Below are 13,149 nucleotides of genomic sequence, written 5' to 3' on the forward strand. Positions count from 1 at the left end.
GCTTTCTGCAAATGACTGCAGTTTCATCCTGAGCACTTGAGACACATGTGAAAGGTTCTGGAGAAGCCATGGATAATGTTATCAGACCTCTCATTTGGGCAGAGTACTGGATTTCTCATTCACCATAATAAAGGGATCTTGTCCTTGTCTCATTAGAGTTTAAGGCTTTGTGATTGGTGAAGGTATCACAGACACTTCATGTCTAGAATTGTCAATTAAATTGGGGGATTTTGTGCATGTTAGTGGCATCCATAGATGTCTAAGTGATCAGACAGTACTCATCACTAGCTCTCTCTAATGAGAGAGAGTTAGTAGCTCCATCGTAATTAAGAAATTTCCGTGCACTCGTCCAGATAGAAGTGCAAGCAAAAGTGACTCATCTATGACTCGATATGGACTACAATATTATTTTCACCAAAGTATTAAGATATTAGTAAGTAAGAAGTAAGACGCTTAATACTGTACACCTAGCAAACCACTGCGACATTAGACTGTACTGTATGTAATGTGTTCTTCTGTATTACTAAGGCTAAATAAAAAGCAGATCAAAAAGTGTTTCCATTTTTGGTTGTAATGCCGTGTCTGCTCTGCAGTTTTGTTGCAATTCTACTGGCCCTTGGAATTACAGTGAAAACACACGGCATACTGCATTTGATATTTGACCATGGACTTACCTTACCAATAGGTATAGGTACTTGTGGGTACTTCTGTGTTGTTGAAAAATAAATATATCTGTCTTTTGTGCCAACCACAAACCACTCCTCCTGTTCTTTGCTGGATTTATTTTTGAGCATGATAGTACCTCATGTTCTGCTAGAAAGATAGCAAACATTAAGCCAAGCCTGTGCAAGCTTTGGAAATAAAAGCTAATCCTTGCTATGATCCCAGATTTTCCCTTCCAGTAAGAATTTATCATTTAGTTAGTTCATCTAAATGGTAAGCTAAAAGCTGTGCGCTCACTTCTATCTGCAACGAAATTAAATGTATTTATAACAAACTATTTTATAGTGATAAATTATTTAATATTATGTTCCCATTAGCTATATATAACTCCTTCCTGGCAATAACAGAAAGTCTGACTCTGAATTTTATATCACATGTCTTGGATTTTTATGTCTTGTAATTATACACCAGCGGCACTAGAAGTTTAAAACTGGCTATCAAAATATCAAAGATAGTTGGAAACACAGACAAGCTTAGTATAAACTATATCAAATTAATATCAATATATCTTCAAAAGTTATTAGAATGAATAATCCCCAAACCATGTTGTAATTTACCACTAACTATATTGTTAAAATTTCTTACATTTTCCATATTTAAGACAATAATCACTTGAAGAAATATACCAAATAAACCACAATACATACACATACATACAGCTAAATTGTTTGTTTTTTAAGAGTATGTTGTATTAGAAAAGAGGGATTTCATATGTGGAAAATGAATCAAAATAATTAATTTATTTTTGACCATATCAGTATCAAGAAGCAAGGTGTCAGACATTCGTGACCAAACTAAGCAGAGTGTAAATGCTGAGGAAGCAGAGCCGTTGTCTATAAAAGCAGCAGCTCTGGACATTTGCTCTAACTGACAGGCATCTAAGGCGGGTGAGTACAGTAAAGCATTCAGCTACCATGTCTTATCTATTGTGTATTATATGCTCTAATTAAGTTTATGTTTTACATTTTTAAGTGTTCAGTTATTAAATTTTTTTTTGACACTGAAAATTTTGCTTTTTGAATGGATTCTTAAACTAAAGAGTCAAATGTCCATTGATATACGTTTACCATATTTTATAGCACCTTGACATACACAGGATACCAAGGAACTTCTGTTTGCATCAGCTGAGGTAAATTCCATGAATCAAAAAGAATGGATGTTAATTATGGTTTGTATAATAAGTACAGTATTTGAACTATGTGTCAATCCATCATATTTTCAGTCTCTAGTAAAGTGCCACCATGAGCACAGACGCGGAGATGGCGCAGTATGGCGCGGCGTCCATTTACCTCCGGAAGCCAGAAAAGGAGAGGATTGAGGCCCAGACTGCTCCATTTGATGCCAAGACGGCCTTCTTTGTGACTGATCCTGATGAGATGTATGTCAAGGGCAAACTTGTCAAGAAGGAGGGTGGTAAAGCCACTGTTGAGACAGAGGGAGGAAAGGTAGATGAATAATCTATGTACTTTATCTGTTTGTTAACTATATAGTGCCGAACTTTGAAAGCTGATTTTTTCTAAGTGATCTTTATTTTCTATTCAGACGGTCACCGTAAAGGAAGATGAAATCCACGCCAGGAACCCTCCAAAGTTTGATAAGATGGAGGACATGGCCATGATGACCCACCTTAATGAACCATCTGTGTTGTTTAACCTCAAAGAGCGTTATGCATCATGGATGATCTACGTAAGTTTTCACTTTGCTGTGTGTGAAATGAAAATATCGTGCTGATCTGTAAATGTTTAAATGATATTTGTTCTCTATGATACAGACCTACTCTGGGTTGTTCTGCGTTGTCGTCAATCCCTACAAGTGGCTTCCTGTATATGATGCTACATGTGTAGCAGCATACAGAGGAAAGAAGAGGATTGAGGCTCCACCCCACATCTTCTCCATCTCTGACAATGCCTATCAGTTCATGCTCACTGGTAAGATCAATTCCCTATTGAAGCTTTTAAATGCATTTAGGACTTTGACTTAAACAGATGACCATTAATCACTGCGTGAAAAAAATTGTTTCTTAGCACATAGCTACTTATAAGTGATAGGAAATAAATGAATCCTAAGATTATTCAAGACATGCTTATATGTTTTTCTTTTAGATCGTGAGAACCAGTCTGTCCTGATTACGTGAGTATAATACAAACTACATTAAAAATCTATAAAAACTTTAAGGCATTTTAACAATGTGTCCCATAATCCCCAGTGGAGAATCTGGTGCAGGAAAGACTGTCAACACCAAACGTGTCATCCAGTACTTTGCAACAATTGCAGCTCTTGGAGCTAAGAAGGCTGAGCCAACACCTGGCAAAATGCAGGTATATTCTTTATTCAGCACCAAAGTCTTTGTGACAGAAAAGAAAATAGATTTTGGAAGATCAGCTCACATAAACACAATATATTCTTGCAGGGCTCTCTTGAGGATCAGATTGTTGCTGCCAACCCTCTGTTGGAGGCCTACGGTAATGCCAAGACTGTGAGGAATGACAACTCCTCTCGTTTTGTAAGTGATTAAAACTGAGTTAATGTAAATACGCTTTTTACTACATGCTCTCATGAAAGGCAGTATTAATAAAGATCTACCCCTCTAGGGTAAATTCATCAGGATTCACTTTGGCACATCTGGCAAGCTGTCTTCAGCTGATATTGAAACGTGTAAGTTTTAACCACAGTGCAAATTAAAGTTATCTGTGATAGAAATGATATTTAATCAGTCACTTAAATGTATTCAAACACTGGGGAAAGAGAATCAAACTGATATGTCTAGAATCCCCGCCCCCCCCCCTCCAAAAAAACCTCTAAATATTATGTAACAGATCTGTTTAGTGCTCTTACAGCACATAAAGAGATGAGTCACTTAATTTCAGAAGAAGTAATTTTGTCTGTTGTGGTGGAACACACGGATGCATGTACAGTGTGGTTACACTATATATATAAGTTATATACTGTAACCCAGTAGTTATCATGTGTGTAAGTTTAAGTAGGAACATATTGCATCTTCACAGAACATTAAAGTATAATAAGGTATACTGTGAAGAACGTTATTAGTAAAGCAACAGAACTGAAAAAAGTTTCAAACACCCCCAATGACAGCCAAGAAAATGAATGGATGTATGATTCATTTTGCAGTCTTGACTGTGATGTCTCATGTCCACAGTGTCAAAATTAATGTGTTTTCCTTAGATCTGCTGGAGAAGTCCCGTGTCACCTTCCAGTTGTCTGCTGAGAGGAGCTACCATATCTTCTATCAGCTGATGACTGGCCACAAGCCTGAACTTCTGGGTATGTTGACAGGACAGCTAAATTTAAATTTTAAAACCATTAAAATCACATTCTGAGCAAAAAACAAGTTAACTTCATTTCTCCTTTCAGAGGCTCTTCTGATCACAACTAACCCTTATGACTATCCAATGATCAGTCAGGGTGAAATTACTGTCAAGAGCATCAATGATGTGGAGGAGTTCATTGCAACAGATGTAAAATCACATTTGACACAGAATCTTATACTTAACCATAAATATCTTCATTTCTTTTATTTATTAATAGCTGATTTCATGTTTTTTCTTACAGACTGCTATTGACATCTTAGGCTTTACTGCTGATGAGAAGTTAAGCATCTACAAGCTGACTGGTGCTGTGATGCATCATGGCAACATGAAATTCAAGCAGAAGCAGCGTGAAGAGCAGGCTGAACCTGATGGCACTGAGGGTAATTGACAAAATAATATGATTTTTATTGTGAAAACTTTGTATATTGGACAAATAATTGAAGTAAAGTGTATTTATTTGGTATTATATATCGTTTAATCCAACAGTGGCTGACAAGATTGCGTACCTATTGGGCTTGAACTCGGCTGATATGCTGAAAGCTTTGTGCTACCCAAGAGTCAAGGTTGGCAATGAGATGGTGACCAAAGGTCAGACCGTCCCACAGGTAATTTAAAAAAGGGAGACTTTTATTATCATATTATAATTATAAACATTATAGCTGTATTCATATGGTTTTGTATAATTATAAATTCTTGTTTGGCAGGTCAACAATGCTGTCTCGGCTCTGTGCAAATCTGTCTATGAGAAAATGTTCTTGTGGATGGTTATCCGTATCAATGAGATGCTGGACACAAAGCAGCCCAGACAGTTCTTCATTGGAGTGCTGGATATCGCTGGATTTGAGATCTTTGATGTGAGCACTTGAGACATTTCACCACATTTGTTAAACTTTAAATACTTTAGTGCCATGAAATTAGACATGTTTGTACTATTACAGTTCAACAGCTTGGAGCAACTCTGCATCAACTTCACCAATGAGAAACTGCAACAGTTTTTCAACCATCACATGTTTGTCCTGGAGCAAGAGGAGTACAAGAAAGAGGGCATTCAATGGGAGTTCATTGACTTTGGTATGGACTTGGCTGCCTGCATTGAGCTTATTGAGAAGGTAAACAGCTACTCTGGAAGAAATGTACATATGGCTGCATATGTTACCTCTGTTGAAATTTTAATATGACATGTGACATTTTCTCAGCCAATGGGCATCTTCTCCATCCTTGAAGAGGAGTGCATGTTCCCCAAGGCCTCTGACACAACTTTCAAGAACAAGCTGCACGATCAGCATCTTGGCAAGACCAAGGCATTTGAGAAGCCAAAGCCTGGAAAGGGCAAGGCTGAGGCACACTTCTCCCTGGTTCACTATGCTGGTACAGTGGACTACAATATCTCTGGCTGGCTGGACAAGAACAAGGACCCACTGAATGACTCAGTTGTGCAGCTCTACCAGAAGTCTTCAAACAAACTGATGTGCTTCCTTTACGCAGCCCATGCTGGAGCTGAAGGCAAGAAACAAAAGTGCTCACAAATTCCAGTGTCCAGTACAGATAGCTACAATGTGCATACTGTAGGCTAATATTATACTGTGAAAAATATTTTTCCAATTCCAATAATGAAATTTACTGTTTATGAAAACAGAGGCTGGTGGTGGCAAAAAAGGTGGTAAGAAGAAGGGTGGTTCCTTCCAAACTGTGTCTGCTCTTTTCAGAGTATGTATAGATTTATATATATTAAAAAAAATTAAATGCTTATTTTTAAATAGCATTAATCTATTATCTAATGATGCTGATCTACAGGAGAATCTGGCCAAGCTGATGACCAACTTAAGGAGCACTCATCCTCACTTTGTCCGTTGCCTGATTCCCAATGAGACAAAGACCCCAGGTAAAAACCCACACAGTCCTATTAAGTGTAAAAATTACAGTAATAATATAGAAAAAGATTTGAAATGTTTTGCATTTCTGACTCTCAGGCCTTATGGAGAACTACCTGGTCATCCACCAGCTGAGGTGTAACGGTGTACTGGAGGGCATCAGAATCTGCAGAAAGGGTTTCCCCAGCAGAATCCTCTATGGTGACTTCAAGCAGAGGTGACAGCACATTACTGTATTACAAAGCAGAAATGATTTCATTGTTGTTGTAAAGGACAAACTTGAATATGATGGAAGAAAAATCCAAGTAACAACATGATTCTCTCTTGAAGATACAAAGTGTTGAATGCCAGTGTCATCCCTGAGGGACAGTTCATTGACAACAAGAAAGCTTCAGAGAAGCTGCTTGGCTCCATTGATGTGGATCACACACAGTACATGTTTGGGCACACAAAGGTACACTTTGTTATATTAACAGACATTAATAAATCACTGTCCATCTGCACTTGTACTTATGCTTTCAATGATTAAATAGGTGTTCTTCAAAGCTGGTCTGCTGGGCACTCTTGAGGAGATGAGAGATGAGAAACTGGCTGAGCTGGTGACCATGACTCAGGCTCTCTGCAGAGGATACGTCATGAGGAAAGAGTTTGTGAAGATGATGGAGAGGAGGTAACATTATCATACTAAACTCTATTGTATTCTCTTTTTTATTTCCTTCCTCATATTAATATCATACGTCACTAAAAGTAACACTCTTATGTTTGGTTTTTAGAGAATCTATCTACTCCATCCAGTACAACATCCGTTCTTTCATGAATGTCAAGAACTGGCCATGGCTGAAACTGTACTTCAAGATCAAGCCTCTTCTGAAGAGTGCTGAGACTGAGAAGGAGTTGCAGAACATGAAGGAGAACTATGAGAAGATGCAGACAGACCTGGCTACTGCTCTGGCCAAGAAGAAGGAACTGGAAGAGAAGATGGTTGGCCTGCTGCAGGAGAAGAATGACCTGCAACTTCAAGTGGCTGCAGTAAGTAGTAGAGAAAAGTATATATTACACCTATAGTTCAGGTATATAAGTTAGATATAAAAGGACCACATGTTTGTCTCATCCTCTGATTATTTATTTGCTAAAACAAAAGTGTAGTTAAAATTACGATCAAGAAAACACTAGGACAATGTGACTCACAAATAATCTAACTTGTGTGTTCAACATGTATTATAGGAAGTTGACAATCTCTCTGATGCTGAAGAAAGGTGTGAGGGGCTCATTAAGAGCAAGATCCAGCTCGAGGCCAAACTCAAAGAGACAAGTGAGAGACTGGAGGATGAAGAGGAAATCAATGCTGAGCTGACTGCTAAGAAGAGGAAGCTGGAGGATGAATGCTCTGAGCTAAAGAAGGACATTGATGACTTGGAGCTCACCTTGGCCAAAGTGGAGAAGGAGAAACATGCCACAGAAAACAAGGTTCAGTTCATATTGATTGTATTCGTAGTTCAATTAAAGCATGTAATGTTGTTCTTTGAATACACACCTTAAACTTTCAAATATTCAGCAAATTCTTGAACAAAATGAAACTTAATGTATACACATTATTTCAGGTGAAAAACCTGACAGAGGAGATGGCATCTCAAGATGAGTCAATTGCCAAGTTAACCAAGGAGAAGAAAGCCTTACAAGAGGCCCATCAGCAAACACTGGATGATCTCCAGGCAGAGGAGGACAAAGTCAACACTCTGACCAAGTCCAAGACAAAGCTGGAACAGCAAGTTGATGATGTAAGAAACTATAATAATGACGTGTTTGTTTTTAGTTTTCTATGGAAAGAAGTTTAGTACCAAATCATTGTCTTTCCAACCACTTGAATCAACTGACATGATTTTATAGCTTGAGGGTTCACTGGAGCAAGAGAAGAAGCTCCGCATGGACCTTGAGAGAGCCAAGAGGAAGCTGGAGGGAGATCTGAAACTAGCCCAGGAATCCATAATGGATCTGGAGAATGACAAGCAGCAGTCTGATGAGAAAATCAAGAAGTAGGGCTTTTTTTGTAAATAATTTTCTTTTCACACACTGCATTGCAATAATCATATGGACTATGATCGTAAAACCTTTCTTCTTCCACACCAAGGAAGGACTTTGAAATCAGCCAACTTCTCAGCAAAATTGAAGATGAACAGTCTCTTGGTGCTCAACTTCAGAAGAAGATCAAAGAACTTCAGGTAACACTAACGACCAGTGTTCATAAAGAATATTGTTCATCATAATTCATAAACCTAATTAAGTTTAGGTTCTAATCGATAAATCCAAATAATTTTAAACTAGGCTCGTATTGAGGAGCTGGAAGAGGAGATTGAGGCTGAGAGGGCAGCTCGGGCTAAGGTAGAGAAGCAGAGAGCCGACCTCTCCAGGGAGCTTGAAGAGATCAGCGAGAGGCTCGAGGAAGCTGGTGGAGCAACAGCTGCTCAGATTGAGATGAACAAGAAGCGAGAGGCTGAGTTCCAGAAACTGCGTCGTGATCTTGAGGAATCAACTCTGCAGCATGAAGCTACTGCAGCAGCTCTCCGTAAGAAGCAGGCTGACACTGTTGCAGAGCTCGGAGAGCAAATCGACAACCTTCAGCGTGTCAAACAGAAGCTGGAGAAAGAGAAGAGCGAGTACAAGATGGAGATTGATGACCTCTCCAGCAACATGGAGGCTGTTGCTAAAGCAAAGGTGTTGACATTGTTTATAGAGAAAAGATTTTTTTTGTTTTGCATTTCAGGACCGCCAAAGCGGCTCATTAACTGTTAACATGAATATGACATTACTTGTTGACAGGGCAACTTGGAGAAAATGTGCAGGACTCTTGAGGATCAACTAAGTGAACTCAAAGCAAAAAAAACGATGAGAATGTTCGTCAGTTGAATGACATTAATGCCCAGAAGGCGAGACTTCAGACAGAGAATGGTAAGTGATGTACAACAAAAAAACAGTCTGTCTCTGGAAATTTGTCATTTAGAGGTACCTAAAAAGTGCAACCAATGAGTGGGTGAAATAAAACAAACTGGGCTTAATACGTGTGTGTTATTTACAGGTGAGTTCGGACGCCAGCTTGAGGAGAAAGAAGCTCTTGTTTCTCAGCTCACAAGGGGCAAGCAGGCCTTCACTCAGCAGATTGAGGAGCTGAAGAGACACGTTGAGGAGGAAGTGAAGGTTGTAACTATTTTCTATCTTCTTTTATATTTCAGCACTTACTAATAAAAACAGAGACAAGTTTTAGTCAGTTACAGAGACACTCAGTAACTCTGAGACAGATTATCCTCTAATTTCTTTCTTAGGTTTTAGCTCTTAAATTTGTTATCCTCTCAGCATTAGACTTTTAAATTGATTTCAACGATAAAATATCGAAATCTGAAATCAACTTTCACTTCAACAGGCCAAGAACGCCCTGGCTCATGCTGTTCAGTCAGCACGTCATGACTGTGATCTGCTCAGAGAGCAGTTTGAGGAGGAGCAGGAGGCCAAGGCTGAGCTGCAGCGAGGAATGTCCAAGGCCAACAGTGAGGTGGCTCAGTGGCGATCCAAATATGAGACTGATGCTATCCAGCGCACTGAGGAGCTGGAGGAAGCCAAGTAAGTCATGATGCTTTCATTGTTTAAATTAGTTTATACACTTGTTTCACTCTTGATCAATACAAAATTATTTTAACAACAGGAAAAAGCTTGCCCAGCGCCTGCAGGACGCTGAGGAATCCATTGAGGCTGTGAACTCCAAGTGTGCCTCACTGGAGAAGACCAAGCAGAGGCTGCAGGGTGAGGTGGAGGACCTCATGATTGATGTGGAGAGAGCTAATTCTCTGGCTGCCAGCCTTGACAAGAAGCAGAGGAACTTTGATAAGGTAAAGTTTAAACATAACATCTGTCATCAAAGGAGAAATACACCCATTACAACAACTAATTATTTAATTAATTTATTTTTAATTAATCTAGGTCCTGGCAGAATGGAAGCAGAAGTATGAGGAGAGCCAGGCAGAGCTGGAAGGAGCACAAAAGGAGGCTCGTTCTCTCAGCACTGAGTTGTTCAAGATGAAGAACTCATATGAAGAGGCTCTGGATCATCTTGAGACCATGAAGAGAGAGAACAAGAACCTGCAGCGTATGCTTATCTTGTTATAGATCATATGGATATGATTCTAATGTTTATATTCATTTACAGCTTATGTTGTGGCAAAAACATTTGTATATATCAGCTCCAAGTACTCTAACTCTTGGCTGTGTTTGCTCTGTAGAGGAGATCTCAGATCTGACTGAGCAGATTGGTGAGACAGGAAAGAGCATCCATGAGCTGGAAAAGGCCAAGAAGACTGTTGAGACTGAGAAGTCTGAAATTCAGACAGCTCTAGAGGAAGCTGAGGTAATGTATTTTATAGAATCTTAATTTGTTTGTAATTAAATTTATAAAAGTATCCCTTCTCCAGTTTATCTTGAAATAACCCTTTAATTAAAGGGAACTCTGGAGCATGAAGAGGCCAAGATCCTTCGTGTTCAGCTTGAGCTAAACCAGGTGAAAGGTGAGATTGACAGGAAGCTGTCAGAGAAGGATGAGGAGATGGAGCAGATCAAGAGGAACAGCCAGAGGGTGATTGACTCCATGCAGAGCACTCTTGATGCTGAGGTCAGGAGCAGGAATGATGCCCTGAGAGTCAAGAAGAAGATGGAGGGAGACCTGAATGAGATGGAGATTCAGCTGAGCCATGCCAACAGACAGGCTGCTGAGGCCCAGAAGCAACTGAGGAATGTCCAAGGACAGCTTAAGGTGAGTTGGTAGATCATTTGTGTGTGTGTGTTTTTTTATTAACCTAAAAGCATACAGTGATAATATCTTTTGTTTGTTTGAAATCAGGATGCCCAACTGCACTTGGATGATGCTGTCAGAGGACAGGAAGACATGAAGGAGCAGGTCGCCATGGTGGAGCGCAGAAATGGTCTGATGGTGGCTGAGATTGAGGAGCTGAGAGCCGCTCTGGAGCAGACAGAGAGAGGACGCAAAGTAGCTGAGCAGGAGTTGGTTGATGCTAGCGAGCGTGTCGGACTGCTTCACTCTCAGGTTGGTGTTCATTACTTTACAAGAACTTTGAGACATCAGAGAGTGAGAATCACATCATTAAAACTGTTTCTCTTTCATTCAGAACACCAGTCTTTTGAACACCAAGAAGAAGCTGGAGTCTGACCTTGTCCAGGTTCAGGGTGAGGTGGATGATGCAGTTCAAGAAGCAAGAAATGCTGAGGAGAAGGCCAAAAAGGCTATCACTGATGTAAGTTAGTACTTTACAAGCCTTCTTTTCTTTTCAAAATTCTTGTTCATGCTTGATCAATAATCCCAATACCACCCATATTTTCAGGCTGCCATGATGGCTGAGGAGCTGAAGAAGGAGCAGGACACCAGTGCTCACCTGGAGAGGATGAAGAAGAACCTGGAGGTCACAGTCAAGGACCTGCAGCACCGTCTGGATGAGGCTGAGAACCTCGCCATGAAGGGTGGCAAGAAGCAGCTCCAGAAACTGGAGTCCAGGGTATGTACTGCATATATTCTTGAGTTATTATTCAAGTATTAAAAAATAACACTTTGATTCCAGCATATGAACTCCACCCATTTTCTTCTATTCTGTACTCTTAATATTTATTAAAAGCTGATTATTTATCATGGCATTAAAGGTCCGTGAACTGGAAACTGAAGTTGAAGCTGAGCAGAGACGTGGAGCTGATGCTGTTAAAGGAGTCCGTAAATATGAGAGGAGAGTGAAGGAGCTCACCTACCAGGTGATTACACATTTACCCAAATATTTATTATATTTAAGTTCCTAAATTCTTTCGTCTTTAGCTGTCAGTAACAGTTTGTTGTTTATGCAGACTGAGGAGGACAAGAAGAATTTGGTCAGACTTCAGGATCTGGTGGACAAACTGCAGCTCAAAGTCAAGGCTTACAAGAGACAGGCTGAGGAGGCTGTGAGTAAAATGTTTTGTGATCTTTACATGTGGAATGCATAACTTCATAACTGAAATATGTCTCATATATGACCATATATCTTTTTAAATAAAACATATTCTTGCACTGAACAGGAGGAACAGGCCAACACCCATATGTCCAGATTGAGAAAGGTCCAGCATGAGATGGAGGAAGCTCAGGAACGTGCTGACATTGCTGAATCTCAGGTCAACAAACTGAGAGCCAAGAGCCGTGATGCTGGAAAGGTAATTCATGTAATTCATTTTACACAAAATTTACGGTTGTTTAATGGAGTTGTTTGATATAAGAGCTTTATATTAATAATTTTCTGTGAATTGAAGAGAGAGTGTAGATACTGTATTTACAATGTAGAATGAATTGTTTTAATGTTGATAATATGTGTTGAATAATTTTAACTTTCATTACTTTTTTTCAGGGTGAAAGTGCTGAATAAGACACATTCTTTTGGAACTTTTTGGCAGTGTTCATAAAATATGAACTAACTGTGAAATTGTCTGCTTATGATGTAGTAATTCAATAAACCCTTTCATTATGATTTCATGAAATGTAAAGAGTTTAATTTATTGCTTATTCTAAAAAAAAAAAGTCACATTCACATATACAATTTTTAACACGATAGTTTCTTCAGAATAATTGTGATTCATACCTACAGGACATCGTCCTGTGAAATGAGGACAGCACTTTTTCCTTAGTGTTCTCCCTTCTTGTGTTCAGCATTAGTGATGGCAGTGTTAAGTTAACCTTTAAAAGAAAACACATTTCACACAAACCAAGATACTTTTAATATACATTTTTCGTAATGCCTGATGTCAGCTCACTCTTTGCAGCTATAACAGCTTCAGCTGTTCTGGCTTTCCACAAGTTTTAGGAATGTATCTATGGGAATTTTCAACCATTCTTCCAGAAATATATTTGTGAGGTCAGACAATGATGTTGGATGAGAAGGCCTGGTTCACAGTCTAATTCATTCCAAAGGTGTTTAATCTGGTTTTGGTCAGGACTCTGGCAGACCAGTCAAGTTCTTGCACACCAAATTCCCCCATCCAATTTGTGCACTGACACTCCATCATGTTAGAACAGGAAAGGGGCTTTACTAAACTGTTCCCACAAAGCTAGGAGTATGAAACTGTCCAAAATGTCTTGGTGTGTTGAAACATTTCACCGGAACTAAGGGGCCAAGGCCATCGTGTGAAAAATAACTTCACACCAGCGCGATTCA

At 39.3% G+C, this 13,149-nt stretch overlaps 1 protein-coding gene across 1 annotated transcript; it reads left to right on the top strand.

The window, feature by feature from the left end:
* The first annotated feature begins 1,949 nt into the window (after positions 1-1,949).
* Positions 1,950-12,470, top strand: LOC120432745 (myosin heavy chain, fast skeletal muscle-like). The gene is given in 40 exon segments (XM_039611397.1): positions 1,950-2,168; positions 2,266-2,409; positions 2,495-2,651; positions 2,826-2,853; positions 2,930-3,041; positions 3,134-3,226; positions 3,315-3,378; positions 3,907-4,005; positions 4,096-4,199; positions 4,294-4,432; positions 4,539-4,657; positions 4,757-4,906; positions 4,991-5,161; positions 5,249-5,555; positions 5,689-5,759; positions 5,847-5,934; positions 6,023-6,140; positions 6,254-6,377; positions 6,457-6,593; positions 6,697-6,952; positions 7,148-7,390; positions 7,525-7,701; positions 7,811-7,956; positions 8,052-8,142; positions 8,246-8,635; positions 8,741-8,797; positions 8,800-8,869; positions 8,997-9,115; positions 9,339-9,535; positions 9,618-9,801; positions 9,893-10,058; positions 10,192-10,316; positions 10,410-10,718; positions 10,806-11,009; positions 11,092-11,217; positions 11,305-11,475; positions 11,618-11,722; positions 11,813-11,908; positions 12,023-12,154; positions 12,346-12,470. Coding segments are annotated over 40 exon segments (5,811 nt in total). The 5' UTR covers positions 1,950-1,964; the 3' UTR covers positions 12,364-12,470.
* Positions 12,471-13,149: the final 679 nt, after the last annotated feature.

This window comes from Oreochromis aureus, linkage group 4, assembly GCF_013358895.1.
Source record: "Oreochromis aureus strain Israel breed Guangdong linkage group 4, ZZ_aureus, whole genome shotgun sequence".
NCBI lineage: Eukaryota > Metazoa > Chordata > Actinopteri > Cichliformes > Cichlidae > Oreochromis > Oreochromis aureus.